We start from the raw sequence: 16618 nt of genomic DNA on the forward strand, positions 1-16618 counted from the left end.
GAGGTTATGTTATAGTGTTTCGGTTGTATGATCAAAGACCTCCTTAGTTTGTTTTCCATTGAATGCGGTACTGGGTGCTTGAAGTGTCAATAGCACCATGTAGACAACTTTATTCTCTGCTAGTTTGAAAACTTGAAAGCGAGAACAGACTGAACAGTGCCTGTCTTAAGTTTTAACTTGTATAGTGCGACATTGTATTTGGCACTCGGTTTATTTTTATGGTAAAGAAAAGAGGAGACAAATTTGGACTTGCTCAGTGTCTACATCACAAAATTGTTGATGACTTTGCTGACCAAATGCTTCCCGTAAACAGCTCCTTCAAAATTCTTGGTGCCACCCGTCTTCTGTGAACACACATCCAGTGGCTCTACTGCAGCATCGAAGTTGGGCTATACGAGAAATAAGCAGAAACTAACATTAAACCATACCCTCATTCTTTTACTTTAGTTGTCACAAAAGAAAAAGTAAGTGTTTAACCTCATAAAAGTAGGCTACACACACACGATATCTGGGAGTGTTATTGATGACACGGTGCAACGTTGATTCATAAATTCCATTTGATAAGGTCTATCAATAGCCAGCAGACAAGAACAACTTAAGTAGAGGTGTGTAAAAATGATGCAAATAAGTAAATAAATTTCGTACCTTCAACATATCTCCTATATTGCAGACAAATGTTCCAGGAACTGGTGGTGCTGATATCCACTCACCAGATTTGTTTCTCACCTTTAAACAACTCAAATTGATTAGTAACGTATTTCATGTAAATAAGTACAACAAATTGTACCTGAAGTGCAACTATGTCATCATCTTGGTTGAGTAATGTCAATAGTCCTGAAATACAAGAAAACAAGTTTTGATGATTGCCAATCATCAATGCAAGAGAATGTGAAATCCTTGTAAGGATATCAAGTGTTTACCATAGTCTGTATGCTCTCCACTGAGTATTATTTGATTCAAGGAGAAGATCACAGAAAGCAAAAGCTCGATATTAGAAAAGATATAATACCAATAACATGACCATCCAATATTAACTTACCATCCAACAACATTATTAGCCTTATCATGTTCATCTAAGATGGATGAAGCAGGGTAACCAATTGTTCGCAAGACCCAAAATGGATCACCTGCTATTTTCCCTTCCATTTCATCTGCTGATCCACCCAACGCTAGACCAATTCCCCTCATTATCTTACGCGATACATCTGAAAAAAAGTCAGTCCCAATGCAGAAATATTTTGTAAGTTTAGACACAGCAAAATGATTATGTAATTTGAAGAGAAAGGCACCTGTGCAAAGATCAATATAAAGCTCCATCAACTGTTTGAACTTTGAAGGGTTACTTGGCCTGCATATGAAAATAATAATAATAATGTACTAAGGCCAAATAACAGAAAAATACCAAATGCATAACAAGTAGTAGTTACTTGTTAACCTACCATATGTTGGATCCTTGCATAACTTCTCCAAGATCTCCATACATCCCATGTTTTACTTCTCTATAGAACTGCAATCCCAAATGAGATTGGGATGAAATGCATCAAACATGATTTACAAATAGAAACAACACCGATCAGGCTCTATCTCAATTTATCTGACACTCTTTTCTTTTTATCTGTCACAAAAAGAATGTAACTCTTTTATATTTAGACAAAGACACAAATGTCTAAAACTTACATAACACCACAAGTTTTTTAAAAGTCTTCCTTTTCTTTCTTTTTTTAAAATCAAAAACTCATGTGTAGTCAAAGATTAGGACAGAGAGAGTAATAGTGTTATTAAACAAACCATTCCTATAATGTAGAAATTAAAAGAGAAGTTCACATGAGAAATGTTGTCCATAGTTGAAGAATGGTCTTTAAGTTAAACAGCAAAAACAATTTTTTCAGTTTTTATCAAACGTACATCAATAGCTTCTTGCATATCAGGTATGCCTTTGGTTATATTCTCTCGAAATCTTTGATATCCTCTGCAGGCAAAGATACATAAGCAATTTGTATTACTGTAGTTTATTAAGATAGTAACAATCTATATATAAATAAACCTGTATCCAGTTGCTGCAGAAAGTTTGATCTTGATTTTCTCTTCATAGGGTTGATAAAAATATTCGCGCGAAACACTTTTGATCTCTTCCATAAGGGAAATAGGGATGCCATGCCCTTTCTTCAAGATTGCCAAACAGAGAACAAAACCAGGGTCATATGTACAAACACATTATATGTAACTGCAAACTATACGTGCATTGAAAATACTGAGTTCAGATGAATCTACCTCCTCCCTTGTCTATTTTACCAACTAGTATACTATGTTAATTGATGTAAAATAATGTTAGTGGAGAGAAGAAACAATTACCACATAAAAGAATCCAGAATGTCTACAAGCATGATCTAATTGTCTAACAACTTGAGCTACACCTTCATCTTGGGCCACATTTGGATGATCCCACTTCTCCAAAAGAGCACTTATATCTGTTTCATATAAAAAATACTACTAAAATTAATTGAATTTTCTTAAAGCAAAGTTTCAATAACCATAAAACTAATAGGCCACACAGTCACAGAGGATGAAATGCTTTTGTAGTTAAAAACACTAAAAGCAAAATCATGAGAAGTTGAAAAGAGGGCTTCAAATTTGGTTTGAAAATTCAAACCTATTAGAGGGATAGACTTGAAATCCATAACCATGGTGCTTCTGATTTCTGAGTATATTATTATGTTTCATTCAACATTACTACATAATAGTACAACATATATAGAGAGAGACAAAATAATATCCCCTTTTGTACATGCATTTTAAAATAATTTTAAGTTATTTTAAGATATTTTTGATTTACTACTTATAAGTCTTTGTAAAATAAATTTGCTATCGTTAGATAAATGTGACATTATGCCGTAAATACGAGTTAAAATCAATGACACCGCAGCATGTTCCTCATAATTATTATTCCCTCGTTTCACAAAAAATGAACTAATTTGACTTGAAACGGTGTTTAAGAGTACAAAGAAGACTTTGAATCTTGTGGTCTTAAATCAAAGTTAGGTCAAATGTACAAAATAACCTTTTGATCTTGTGGTCTTAAACATGCCACGTGAAAAATTATTACAAAAAAAAGGTCATTTTTAAAAAATAAGGTCATTCTTTTTAAAACGGAGGGAGTAACTTTCTTCTCTTGATATGATCCAATTGTATTAATTACTGAATTTTAAAGCTTACGGTCCATTTGAGTTGTCTTATTTGGTGTTTCTAAGTTTTTTTTAAACAGTATTTGTATAACATAAAATAGTACTTTAACACACTTATTTTTAAATCAAAATTATACAAATAAATCTAAGTTATGATTTCTAATTTAAACTTTTAAGTCAAGCTCATCTAGATATACTCTTAACGATTGACTTAAATTTAGCTTATTTTGAATGTTTTTAACCGAAAATGTCTTTTAATCATTAGCTAGTTTGGTGGTCATGTGAGAGGCAGGCAGCTCCATGTGGAAATCAGTTAGTGACAGGGTGTGTTTTGGGTACAAACTACAAAGAAAGTATTTATTCAAACAAATAATTGACCAATTTAAATTGAGAAAATTGAAAAAATAGAATTATTTTTCTTTCGATACTGCAGAAAAACGGGGAATTTATAACAGGAATCTTTTTTTTTTTTAAATATAGTTTCTAATTGAAATAGGAGCAGATCATGGCACCGTCATATATCATATGATACTTCTATTTTTTTTGGTTTTGAACTGTTCATTTGAAAAAAAACATTGCTTCTCTGGGAAAGCTTAAAACAGTTTTCTGTTACAATTCACAAACACTCAACCATGACTCGTGTGTAGACTTTAACGAGGTCTATGCTAAGAGAGTTTTGAATACAAGAATCCTAGATATATTACAAAGTCCTAGTTATACATTAATACAAATCCTAAGAATTCTTATCTGATAAATATAAGAGTCTCAATATATGCATCTCCGATATATATTATTTGATTTATGTTAATTTAATATACTTCTTATGAAAAATAATTATAATATATTTTATTGAATTGATATTACTTATTATCTTTTGGAATTCTAAATTTTGATTACTGTTTCTATTTATGCTGTTATATAATATAATAATAAAGTGGAAATATTTATAATAATAGTCCCTTCTTATTTACTTGTCGGTCTTTTAATTGATATATCTATCAAGAAAATAATAATAGACATAGTCAATTTATCATAAACTGATAGATAAAAATGAGTATTATCTTCTTTTTTTTAATTTGTTAAAAATGACAAGTAAAATTGGATTATAATATTTCTTTCTCCGTTCCAATTTATATATTACTTTTTACTTTGCACTTGCATTAAGAAATCATGTAATTTACCCTTATTTAATGTTTTTTTAAGTCAACTTTATAATAAATGATTAATACATTTTTAAAATTAATTAACTTCTCTATCAAAAATATAATACACAAAATATGATAATTTATACATAAATTTTATAAAATGACAAATATTGTGGTCCAATCATTTATAAAAAGAAATGACATAGAGGGAGTGTTTATTTTAACCTAACTTAGCACATACGTGGATCAATCATCTTTCATATTTTATGTCACATTTTTATTTTGTACTTACATTGAGTGTATTTTTACCTGACTTAGCACAGACGTGGATAAATCACGAAAAAATTCCTATTATACCTTTATTTAAACTTTTTGAAAATTTCAAACGTTTAATTTATCCTTTTTGAAATCATAATTAATAAGGATAAAATTATAATTTTACTATGCTAAATAGTATAATCTTAATATGTGTGTCATTTCTAAAGTAGATAACTAAATAGGACTGAGTAAGTATATGATTATGTAAAGATACATATCATATTTTCAAGTATATTTCAAAGAGAATGATTTCTTTCTTTTTTTATAATAATTTTTCACGTGATATGTTTAAGACTATAAAATTAAAATGATAATTTTATGCATTTAACATAACTTTAATTTAGGACCACATAATCAAAAGTCTCATTTATTTTCTTAAATTTCGTATTAAGTCAAACTATGTCAGTAAAACAGCGAAAATATAATAATACTCTAACAAAATTGGCACAACTCACGAGATAATCTCCCTTAATTCGATCCTTTCACGTACACTATTACTCGATTGGTACACAACTCGCAAGACTATATACATAAATTGGATCATTTTACCTACATTATCGTTAAATGATCAGAAAAATTAATTAGAAATAGAAAAAGTTATGAAAATTTTCTATTTTTAAATAAATAATTTTTTTTCTATTTTTTACTCAAAAATTATTAAAACTTAAAAGATAAAATAACATATTTATCTTACCATTCTGACCAATTTTTCTCCAATACTCAATTGGTACAAAGGCCTATCAGTAAAATAATTTTCTTCAATAATTTTTATCCCAAATATACCCCTTATTTTCCTATCCCAAAATTTGATCTTTAGGCTTTTATTACTCGAAGTGTTAAGCTATTAAAAATATAGATTTAAAAATTAATTCTTCTATATTTAAATAGTAATTGGATATTTGAATAATATGAAGATTGATGATTAGCCAGAAGATTTGTAAATAGTGGAGGTTTGATGCACTGTATGTGCTTTTCCTTGTATATCAGTAGCTTTAGTACTAGTGTCGTTATTTCTTACCCTTCAATTTCTGCTAATTCGATTATCGAATAGTATCCAAATTCCTAAAGAGAACTGCTTTGATATACGTTACTCACTTACTGCAAGAGTCTTTTGATACAACCTCCATCACACTCTACACTCCCAATACTTCATTCATAAGATTACACGGAATATATTGTTATTTTCAAGGGTTTACAACCTTACTTTTATTCCATTTACATTTTTTCTCTTCTTTTTTTCCTGTGGGGAGATAGATAGGGAAGCTGAGGCCCATACAAAACACAGTATCCATAATGTACACAAGTACGTTCTTATTTTCTTAACAAAATCAACAAGAGAGGAGATGGATTCAGACTTGGCTCAATCTCTACATAATAAAATTGGTGGTGACTTTGCTGACCAAATGCTTCCCGTAAACAGCTCCTTCAAAATTCTTGGTGCCACCAGTCTTCTGTAAACACACATCCAGTGGCTCTACTGCAGCATCAAAGTTAGGCTATACGAGAAGTAAAACACAAAGCATCAGAAACTAAGATTACTCTGTACCATCATTCTTTTACTGTAATTATCACAAAAGAAAATGCAAGTGTTTTAACCTCATAAAAGTAGGCCACACAAACACGATATTTGGGAGAGTTATTGATAACCCGGTGCAATGTTGATTCATAAATTCCGTTTGATAAGATCTACCAATAGAAGCAAACAAGAACTTCTTAAGTAGAAATGTTTAAATGATGAAAAAGTTTACTCCTATAAAGCAAATTAAATACCTTCAACATATCTCCTATATTGCAAACAAATGTGCCGGGGATAGGTGGTGCTGATATCCACTCTCCCAATTTATTTCTCACCTTAAAACAACTCAATATGATTAGGAATGGAACAAAATGAGGTCTATATTTCATCAGCAAATCAGGATGAACTTCAAATCATAATACAAAGATGTACGACGAGGCTTTGCAAAGTCTAGGGAGATAGTAAGCATGCTTTTAGTAGCTGGGAAAGGGGGGAAAATTGGAACAAGGACATTATATTATACCTGAAGGGCAACAATACCGTCATCCTGGTTGACTAATGTCAATAGGCCTGTAACAGAAGAAAACTATCATGATTGGTAATCAATGGGGATAGGGTACTATCCTTGTAGAGATCAGAAGCTTTACCATAGTCTGTATGGGCGCCACTGAGATTTATTTGATTCCAAGAAAAGATATGGATAATACAGAAAGAAAAAACATCACTCATTGGAAAAGATATACACCGATAACAGAAAGTTAACGTGACAACCAACACTGGGACTTACCATCCAACATCATCGTGAGCCTTATCATGTCCATTTGAAATGGACGCAGCAGGGTAACCAATTATTCGAAAGACCCAAAATGGATCACCACCAATTTCACCCTCCATTTCATCAGCTGATCCACCCAATGCCAGAGCTATTCCTCTCATTATCTTTCGTGATAGATCTGTCAGCAATATAATATAAAAGTTCATCAACATTTTTTCAGCTCCAGAGTAAACTTTTTGTAAGTCGCAAAAATGTAGAAGGAATCAACAGAGCAAGGCACCTGTGCAGCGGTCAATATACACCTCCATTAACTGCTTGAAATTTGGAGGATTACTTGGCCTGCTTAAGAAAACAATGTACATAGGCTAAACAAGAAGAAACAACAAAATCCAAAGTAGCCATTTAGGAATCAATAGTATAAACCAAGCAATAGCAATAACAAGGGTTTTAAGATGTATAAAGGGAATAAAAGGAGGGGTTAGTGCAAAGACCATGCATTATAAGCAACTTGTTTAACCTACCATATGTTGGATCCTTGCATAACGTCTCCAAGACCTTCATACATCCCATGATTCACTTCTCTATAACACTGCAACCCATAAATGAGATTTAGATGAAAATGCATCAAATATGATTTAGTAACACTGCAAACACGTGTGAAAATAGAAACTGACATTGAGAGGAGTTTACAAATATAACATTGCAAATAACAGAAATGTTGACTATTGTTGAAGAATAGCCATCTATCTACAACAGCAAAAACAATTTTCTTTTCTCAATGTTTGAAGAACTTAATAAATTTGTGAATGAATTTAGTATGAAGTTCACAGTTGAGCCAGAAATCCAATTAGTTGAAACAAGACCACCGTCCACCAAAAATGGAATGAGCCCCAATCCCCAGAGATAGAGAGTGAATAAGAATAGCACTATAATCTGTACATTGTTTAAAAACTCTCTTTTTTGAAGGCACGCATACTTACATATTTGGACATTCAAATGTTCTGCACATAGAAGATATGTCCACCCCTTGCATCCAAACACTAATTATTTAAATATCTAAAATATCTTATTACACAGTAAGTCAATCCATTCCAGTTTTATGGAACATCAGAAACTGGAGCACACACTCCGAAACCTCCAAATTGTGAGCTAATAATCGCGACCATATATATACTGCATACTATGTGAAAATTTCTAAGTGTCTAATCCAAAACTTCAAATGATAAGAGTTAAGGAAACGTGCAAAAGAACGAATAGAGATAATATGCAATTCAGCAATTGGGCCAGGATAAAAAAAAAATATAGCTATAAGCATGAGCTTACGGGTGAAAATACACTTATCAAAATCTGACTTTGATCCAATGCCAATCAAAATCCGACTCAGTAACTTTAGGCACTGGTGAAGAAACCTAAGAAAGCTTGGATAACACTTTTGCAACAAGCTGGACACTTATTTTATCTATTATAATATATACACACACCATAAGTAATTAATATTACATACATCAATAGCTTCATGTTTATCAGGTACGCCTTTGGTTACATTCTCTCCAATTCTTTGGTATCCTCTGCATTCAAGATACATAAGAAACCATTAGTTAAGACAATGTATCGAATAGTAACAATTTAAGTTAACAACAGGAATAAACCTGTATCCAGTTTCTGCAGAAAGTTTGATCTTGATTTTCTCTTCATAGGGTTGATGAAAATATTCGCGTGCTATGTTTTTAATATCTTTCATAAGGGAATCAGGAATACCATGGCCCTTCTGCAAGATTGCGGAACAAACAACAGTAGAGATCAAATGGACACTAATCCCACAACAATCAATTGATTTATACGAAAGATCCAACTTAAAACTCAGTAAAAGCTTAGCTTCTTTCTCAGTGACAGCACACTATTTCCCCAAAATTGCAAATAGGATAAAACCAAAAATTAGGCTGCAATCAAGACCGCCAAGGGCACTTAGCACCCGTTTATACACAGGTCCAACAAGGGCCGGATCACACAAGGGTCTAACGCAGTCTTGCACTTCCTTTTTGCAAGAGGCTATTTCCAAGGCCACCAATAAAATCCATAAATACAAATATTAGAAGGCTAAAGAAGCATTACCACATAAAAGAATCCAGCTTCTCTACAAGCCTGATCTAATTGCCTAACAACTTGAGCTACACCTTCATCTTGAGTAATATTTGGATGATCCCACTTCTCCAAAAGAGGACTCACATCTGCCTCATATGAAAATGCAACAATGTTAAGAAGGGTTTCAACATCCATGTCCAAAAAAGCAAAGGGCCGAGATAGAGTTTCACCAATAGGTTCGGCTCGGCAAAACTCATTTAACTTTGGCTCAAACTCTATAATTATGTTTATAAATAATTTATCAAAGAATCCAACAATCCAGAATTTATATATTCAAAATTCTAACTCCTCCTATGCCAAAAAAGAGAAGCAAATAACAAATTGAAAAAAGGGCTTGAAAATTCATACCTATAAGAGGAATAAACTTGAAATCCGTAGCCATGGTGCTTCCAGTTTTCTGTGTTTCTTCTTCTTAGTTCGCTAGAATATGCAGTTTGGAATCTATTAATTGTTCCAGTCACTAGCGTTGCTGTTTCATGTACTTTTTTTTTTTTTGAGTAAGATTCCTGACAGGCCAAATATACCCAACAATTATTCACAAAAGATGATAAAAATGGTCCTTATGTTTAGGATAACGCTCACACTAGTCTATTATAGTTATATATATACTGATTTTGGTCCCTTAAGTTCTGATCTCCGTTAAATATTTAATAAAATTACGTGGTTAGATTTAACGGAGCTGATATACCCCTTGTTATGAAAGTTGCTCATATATATTTCTATTTGTAAACAAATGGCTCACATATACCTTTTTCTCTAGGAAATAAAAAAATAATAATTTTAATCTAAATTTTTATTATTTTTTTCAAAAAACTCGTCAAACATATCTTTTTTTGTTTCAATGACTAATTTATAATTATTATTTTGATAATCAAATTTATTTATATTTCACTAATATTCTTGTAAAACTTATTGTAGATGACCAAATTTTTCTTCGAATACGAAATTAAATTACAATACACACAAAAAAAATAGTTTAATTTTTTTTTCTCTTTAAACTAAGGAATGAAAGAAAAAAACAAAATAAGAATAAGAAACTCAAATAATTATAATAAAAGAAGTCAAAAAATAATTTATATATGAAAAAAAATTAAAATATACCTTGAACTTTGATAAAAGAATCATATATACCCCTAAATAATTTTTTTTAAAAAAATTAGAAGTAATAAATAAAAATTTAAAACTAATTTTTTAACTTCCGTTAAATGAAGGGTATATGTGAGTCATTTTGTAACGACAGGGGCATATATGAGCCGTTTGTATAACGGTAAAGCCATATATAAGTTACTTTTATAACGAAGGATATATAATAACAAAGTTGAGAGGTATATCAAACCCTTTTTCCTAAATAATATGATTGGAAATTCTTGACAAAAACAGTTGCCTTTTTCATTCAAAATGTAGAAAATACATTTGACAATATTACCAAAAGAGAAGTTATTTTTTACACTGCCCCTCCTTCCCTAGCATATAACAAGTCCAAAAATCTGCAACATGTTTAAATAAAAATAAAGCCGATATAACAACATAAAAATGTGCTAAGAAGATGAATTTGCTGTTGTTGAGTTATGGTTGCGACAGAATTGAAAGTTGTTCGCATCCATTCTCTCCAACACAAAATGCCCCAACATGTCCATTGATTTCACCAAATTCTCTTTGCATAAGAACTCATCGCTCGTAATCCTATCCACTTGTTGATGAAAATCATGCACGAAAATATGCGTCTTTGGATTTCCCCCTTTCTTGCTCCGCGCCAATACGCTAGCAGTGAAAATAGCTGACATTCGTCCTGGTGCCTCAGGCCAATACCCTCTTGGACCATCAATCAAAATAACATCCCAATCCACTTCATAAAATTGATTTGGCAAGTCATTTAGCCCCAGTTTGCACTCCGAAAACAGCAAATTCTGCACGGGCTTGCATTCGTTTCGGACTTGTTCCTTCACTCCAGCAATCAATTCCTTCATTTCACTCAATTTAGTTGTGTACTGCACGTCATAAGCTTCAATTTCCGGATATTTTTCCTCAATGTAAGCTGCATAATATCGATTTTCATCGATGAAAACCGTTCTCCCATTGTGATTCAGGGCTTTCCATAGAAGAGTCTCGTGTGTAAGTCCAAAAACAAGTAAATTGCAAGGCTGAGAACATTTTTGGAGAACATCAGCAATATGTTTGATATCAGTGTAAGACATATGTTCTGTATTATTCGAATTCGATGCATAATGAACAAGTGCCCTAGCCACAGCCTTTGACAATGGTGGTGTACTTGTACTAGTAATTGTAGATGCAACAGCTATAGAGGTCGTGATTTTTGACTCCCTCGTATATATCAGAGTAAGAAGAAAAGCAAGTGTTAAGAAAGAAATAAAAGCCAACGCCCAAAACCGATTCGAACTCCCCTGTTTTTGTATATAAGGATGAAGAAGTATTAACTTTGTGCTACTTCCAATAGTATTCTTCATCTTTGATTTTTTTAATTTTTGGTTTCAAAGATGGTTCTATGAAATTGTGATGAGTTTCTTGTGAGAAAAATGAAGTGAGTTATAAAGTACTAATGATGACATTACAATCCCACCAATATTTGATTTAGTAAAGCTAAGTTTCGTTGGCAATAAGAAGTTGACTTGTTGACCATATGGCTTTGTGATTGGTTAACTCAATTTTTTGTTGCAACCACCTTGTTTTATTTTCATCTAAAAAATGTTTAGATTATTCAAAATGGAGAGTAGTTGAAGGGAAGGTATTTGGTAGTGATTGAGTAACTAATTTACAAGCAGCAAGTCGCTTTTCCTTGCTCATTCCATCTTTATTTCTCACGTAACCAACCTTTTAATAATAATAAACTATACACTTGGAGCAGGCGAATCGGATGCCATTAAATATATTAAAATACCTTCACATGTATCTTACAAAATTAGACTTAGTTGATAACATAATACTAGCTTCAGAAGTGTATCTAATTTGTTGATTTTTAATTATTCACCATGTTTATTACTCCATGTTATATTTTATATTATATACTTTCTCTAATTAATAATACTTGTCGACTATTGACTTTATATATTTTTTAAGAGAAATTATAAGTGGAAGGATAATTTTACGGTATTACTCTTTGGATATAATGAATACAATGTCTTTAAAAATACACATGTCCAGAATCCTCTTTGTCAAAAAATTTAGAATACATTGTAGAGTAAGGTCGAAATTACTTTTTATATAATAAATGTTAAAATATCTTTAACTTTTTTAAGTATTGAATTTTCTTAATGACATTTTTGACTTCACCACTGTAAAAATTATGCATACGTATAGTTGTCTGTCTTAGGTAAAATAAGTCAACCGTACTTCCTAAACCTACTTGAAGTTATCCAAACAAAAAAATGAGTAGACATGTGTAGATTACGATTGGAATGTATTGAATGATTAAGTAAGAAGCGAGATATTATTTGTTTTTAGACGAGTGAAACTTGTTTGATAAAATTTCTTTAGTTTTAACCTTTTTTCGTTATTTATACATTTAATTGGTGGCTAAAAATTTGAGTGTATTAGGGAATAAGAAGAAAAAGAGGGATATTTGTTTTTTGAGCACAATTTTTGTGTGGATGAACAATTCTTGATGCGAGGTGCCAACTATAATATTAGGTCAATTGGAACTATCAACAAAAATAGAAAACTCCATAAATTTAGAACATACCATTTGCTAGGACTCACTTAATACACTCAAATTTTGTTGTCAAGTCCTAAGCTTCAATATAAAATTCAATCAAGTCTACATCTTTCACCAATCCTTTTGTCCCATTATGCCACAGTTCAAAAAAAGTTCAATTTTAATACAATGCAAAACCTATCTAGATCCTCTATTGAATATGGGCAGTTTGTGAAACAATTCAAAAAAATAAAAAAAAATTGTTAAAAGTGACGTTATGCAGACTTAAATATTACTAGTACTATACGTTTGCCCACCTTTTTTTTTTTTTATGCATTTAATTTTCTGAAGTTGTCTGTGTCATCTATCAAATTCGAACGTTAGTAATAATTTCAATTTAGTATGAAGTAGCCAATTTCAAGAATAGTACTGAGAAAGTTGGGACTTTAATTTGTTGAAAACCAATTATGATAGTGGGCCTTATGATGTCATTAATAATTTTTTGGGCCAGCATCATGGAAATTCATTTTCAAGCCTTTGTCATGTATGAGTAATTATTATCTCAAGATCCTTGACCAACAATGCATCAGTCATTATATTTGATTTTGAATTCAGAAATTTAAGTTATTAAACAAGTGATAAGTGAGTCCACTGTTCTTATTATAACGATCAGTGTAATATTATAAATATGTTGTACTATATATATAGTTCAAATTTAGAGCTCATAATTCATGATTGATGTGATCATACGACACGTTAAGTAGATTGTTAGCCAATCTGTGTTATCAAAACCAGAAATTACTGGTTATAATAAATTGTTCAGAAACAACGAAGTAACTAAAATTTATAGAACCAGTAAGCAAGATGAACATAAATTTATTTCTCAAAAATACTTGAATAAATGATCTTAATCAGTAGAGTATAGATACCAAAAACTCTACTGTCAGCGAATCGAAAGTACACGAAGAAATATGTGTTTAGAAAAAGAAGGAAGATCAGAAAATTCTTTTTTTTAGAAAATATTCTGAAGACTGAGTGGTATTTATAGGCAAGAAGAATATATTCTGAAAGGTTGCAACCCTTTCAGAATTGACGCCAAAGCCAAAGTACACGAAGATTGTGTTTAGAAGAAGAAGGAAGATCAGAACATTCGTTTTTTTGGAAAATAATCTGAAGACTGAGTGGTATTTATAGGCAAGAAGAATATATTCTGAAAGGGTTGCAACCTTTCAGAATTGCCGCCAAAGCCAAAGTGAGCGACGACGACGACGGCATGAGGGGGTTCCCTCTTTCCAACCCTCTTAGCAATTAGTAGGAGTGTTTATGTATTTAAACTCTCATATTTTCCTTTCATTACCGATGAGGGGCAATTGCTTTTCATTAAAGCATAAAAGAACTTTTCAAGTTTCCAACTCTTCAAATTCTCAACTTTTTAAATTTCTCTCCTTCTCTCTATTTTCCATCAATTCTTGCTACATACCCAACGAATATTTCGATCAAAATCCTACCGTGTTGGAAGTTGTTTTATACTCAAGTGTGTCATAATTTGCTACTCCATTAATAAGATTTCGATTGGAAAAATTATTGGCAATTAGAATAAAAGCATTCACTTTTAACTTTGTAAATAGGCCCCACGGTAGGGTAGAAAAGACAACTCTTGAGGTGAAGAACCTTTTATCGTGCCCCAATACATTTTAATCGTCTTTATATGAAAAAGACACTACTTTGGGCTAAAAAAAGGGATAAAAAGAGAAGAGGAAAACTTTGGTTTTGAGGCCTTGAAAGTTTGGACTTTAAGAAAAGAAGGAAACATATCCTTTTCCATCTTGCTTGCTCAATTGTCAATCCATTACCATCATTAATCGCCTGTATCACGACGATATTTTTTACGAGATTTTAAAATGTATTTGATCAAATAAGCAATGATTTGAATATAAATGCTCTATTAGTAATATTTTTCTTATTTTTATGAATATAATGTTTTAATCATTGATATTTAACGGGGAAGGTAGTCACTCACCTCATAAGATCACGTTATGATTGGCTTAAAAAGATGTGGTATTAGTCAAAAAGGGAAAACACTATACCACCTCCATTAGTTTTCACTCTTCCAACTCATATCTTTATATTCTAATTTGTAATGATACCTTTCTCATTTTAAAAACGTTTCAAAGTATTTGACAAATATTCATTTAAATTATTATTTATAAAATTTGTGCACACTCATGACTAAAAATGATTAAACTGCTTAATTTATTTTTTGTCGATGAATGTATTAACTTGTCAAACTAGAGGTTCGACGATAAGATTTTAATTTCTAAAATAACCTTTGGATTGGTTTCAACTAATAAACTCCACCAGTGAGCTCAAACGAACTTTAATTTTCAACTCATTGGAACGGAACACTGATTGTAACAATCACATATATTTTTAAATAAATATTGTGGAGATTATATTTATATAATTAAAAAAGTATATTTAAACCTAAAATATAATGAGGATATGAATAAACTATTTTTAATAGTATTTGTATTTGGTATATATTTGTACCTTTTTCAGTGGATTAATTTTTGTAACATACTTTCTGTCCATATTTAGTTGTCCACTTTATAAAAGGCACACATATTAAGATAATAATAATTAATATAGTGAAATTAAAATTTTATCCTTATTAAATATGATTTAAAAAAGGATGAATTAAAACTATCAAATTTTCAAGAAGTTCAAATAAAAGTATAATAGGAAAAAAAATTGTCCTTTCTTGATTTGTCAAAGACTCAAAATGGACAAGTAAATAGGACATCTAGTAGAGAAAATATGGACACGTAAATAGGGACAAAGAGAGTAGAAAATTATATACTCCCCCTGTCCCTATTTAGTTGTCCAATTATTATCATAAGTCAGTTACAGTTTTATCCTTAATTTAAAAGATTATGAAACTCCAAAAGTATAATAAATGTATTTTCTGCTTCCAAAATACATGCATTACAACTTAATAGTACTAAAAAAATTTTAGAATTAAATAAGTGCATATTATTAAAAAAAATTATTGTCCGTTTTTGAATTGTTAAAATGAATAAGTAAATAAAAACATATATAAAAAAAATATTAACAATTAAATAGAGACGTATTCCGATCAAAAACTTTATTTCTTAAAAGGATTAAATCCTTTTCCTCAATGACAGATTCGAGAGGAGTAATTTTTACCAATTGAAACAATAAACTCTGTTCAGTTAGATAACAATAATTGTTCATCATTAATGCAAAAGCGAAAGACCTTTAAATACAGCAGGAAGTGAGACTGTTGAGAGAAATAAAAAATATGCACAGATTCACGAGTAAATAAAATGAGTAAATTTAGCAGGAGATTCAGACGAATGACTATGCTCTCTACAATTTCCAATTGTTTTTCTTCTACAAATTTTCTCCACTTTCACGTGACACTGACCCATGTTCTAAGCCAGCTGCTCCCCAATAACTATTTTTCCCCAAAATGGTTCTTAATCTTTCACTATAATTTCAAAATAATCACTAGCTTTATCGCTTTGGACTCGTTTGATATGAAAAATAAAAAATACTCTAAATTATTTTGGAGTCTTTAGCATTTTTTTTTATCCTACATCGAGAATAAATAACTAAACTAATTTTAAAGTAGAGTTAGTTACGAAATAACTTATCTCTAGAGTCGATCGAAAGAAAAAGAGAGAGCACAATTTATTGCTTGTGTAATCCTTAGAGACTATTTTGACCCTAGAGCCAAAATTAATGGGCCATATTTGTAATTTTGTTTCTCCTTTCACCCTACCCCTCGTTTTCCCACTTCACTCTTCTCCATAGTTCCTCACTGTCTCCGAAAATCCAGTCCATTTTTTAGACCTTATTAAACCAAAC

The 16618-nt window shown here is 31.1% G+C and overlaps 3 protein-coding genes across 6 annotated transcripts; all 3 read right to left on the reverse strand.

Annotated features, from left to right (window-relative positions):
* Positions 1 to 149: 149 nt before the first annotated feature.
* On the reverse strand, positions 150 to 2782 carry LOC107011566 (probable 2-oxoglutarate-dependent dioxygenase At3g50210). 2 transcript variants are annotated; one of them, XM_015211117.2, is made up of 12 exons: positions 2651 to 2782; positions 2353 to 2468; positions 2045 to 2163; positions 1906 to 1969; positions 1440 to 1507; positions 1290 to 1348; positions 1040 to 1205; positions 921 to 940; positions 788 to 834; positions 646 to 726; positions 478 to 567; positions 150 to 389 (listed from the first exon to the last, which is right to left on the reverse strand). In XM_015211117.2, exons 1-12 carry the CDS (start codon positions 2682 to 2684, stop codon positions 261 to 263), a joined length of 993 nt encoding a protein of 330 aa, XP_015066603.1. In that variant the 5' UTR covers positions 2685 to 2782; the 3' UTR covers positions 150 to 260. The 2 variants fall into 2 exon arrangements, with proteins under 2 accessions (XP_015066603.1, XP_027770548.1); XM_027914747.1 differs by lacking the exon at positions 478 to 567.
* A 2939-nt stretch (positions 2783 to 5721) lies between these two features.
* Positions 5722 to 9609, reverse strand: LOC107008701 (probable 2-oxoglutarate-dependent dioxygenase At3g50210). Of its 3 annotated transcripts, none has more exons than XM_015207839.2 (12): positions 9427 to 9599; positions 9049 to 9164; positions 8586 to 8704; positions 8441 to 8504; positions 7458 to 7525; positions 7217 to 7278; positions 6949 to 7114; positions 6809 to 6828; positions 6685 to 6731; positions 6416 to 6496; positions 6242 to 6331; positions 5722 to 6141 (listed from the first exon to the last, which is right to left on the reverse strand). In XM_015207839.2, exons 1-12 carry the CDS (start codon positions 9458 to 9460, stop codon positions 6013 to 6015), a joined length of 996 nt encoding a protein of 331 aa, XP_015063325.1. In that variant the 5' UTR covers positions 9461 to 9599; the 3' UTR covers positions 5722 to 6012. The 3 variants fall into 3 exon arrangements, with proteins under 3 accessions (XP_015063325.1, XP_015063326.1, XP_027770856.1); XM_015207840.2 differs by having other exon boundaries at positions 7217 to 7275; positions 9427 to 9595; XM_027915055.1 differs by lacking the exons at positions 6242 to 6331; positions 6416 to 6496 and having other exon boundaries at positions 9427 to 9609.
* Positions 9610 to 10442: 833 nt separating this feature from the next.
* LOC107009417 (protein IRX15-LIKE-like) lies at positions 10443 to 11814 on the reverse strand. Its single transcript, XM_015208752.2, has one exon. The coding sequence runs from the start codon at positions 11541 to 11543 to the stop codon at positions 10617 to 10619; it is 927 nt and encodes a 308-aa protein (XP_015064238.1). The 5' UTR covers positions 11544 to 11814; the 3' UTR covers positions 10443 to 10616.
* Between the last annotated feature and the right edge of the window lie 4804 nt (positions 11815 to 16618).

This window comes from Solanum pennellii, chromosome 2 (genome assembly GCF_001406875.1).
Source record: "Solanum pennellii chromosome 2, SPENNV200".
Classification (NCBI taxonomy): Eukaryota; Viridiplantae; Streptophyta; class Magnoliopsida; order Solanales; family Solanaceae; genus Solanum; species Solanum pennellii.

Bases quoted from the DNA above. Each gene is read 5' to 3' on its own strand.
- LOC107011566 (XM_015211117.2), bottom strand. From the start codon at position 2,684: ATGGTTATGGATTTCAAGTCTATCCCTCTAATAG. The intron at 1,970-2,044 runs GTTTATTTATAT...CTTTGCCTGCAG, and splicing joins TCTGCAGCAACTGGATACAG to AGGATATCAAAGATTTCGAG. The intron at 835-920 runs GTAAACACTTGA...CTTGTATTTCAG, and splicing joins TGGAGAGCATACAGACTATG to GACTATTGACATTACTCAAC.
- LOC107008701 (XM_015207839.2), bottom strand. From the start codon at position 9,460: ATGGCTACGGATTTCAAGTTTATTCCTCTTATAG. The intron at 8,505-8,585 runs GTTTATTCCTGT...TCTTGAATGCAG, and splicing joins TCTGCAGAAACTGGATACAG to AGGATACCAAAGAATTGGAG. The intron at 6,829-6,948 runs GTAAGTCCCAGT...AATAAATCTCAG, and splicing joins GCTCACGATGATGTTGGATG to TGGCGCCCATACAGACTATG.
- LOC107009417 (XM_015208752.2), bottom strand. From the start codon at position 11,543: ATGAAGAATACTATTGGAAGTAGCACAAAGTTAATACTTCTTCATCCT.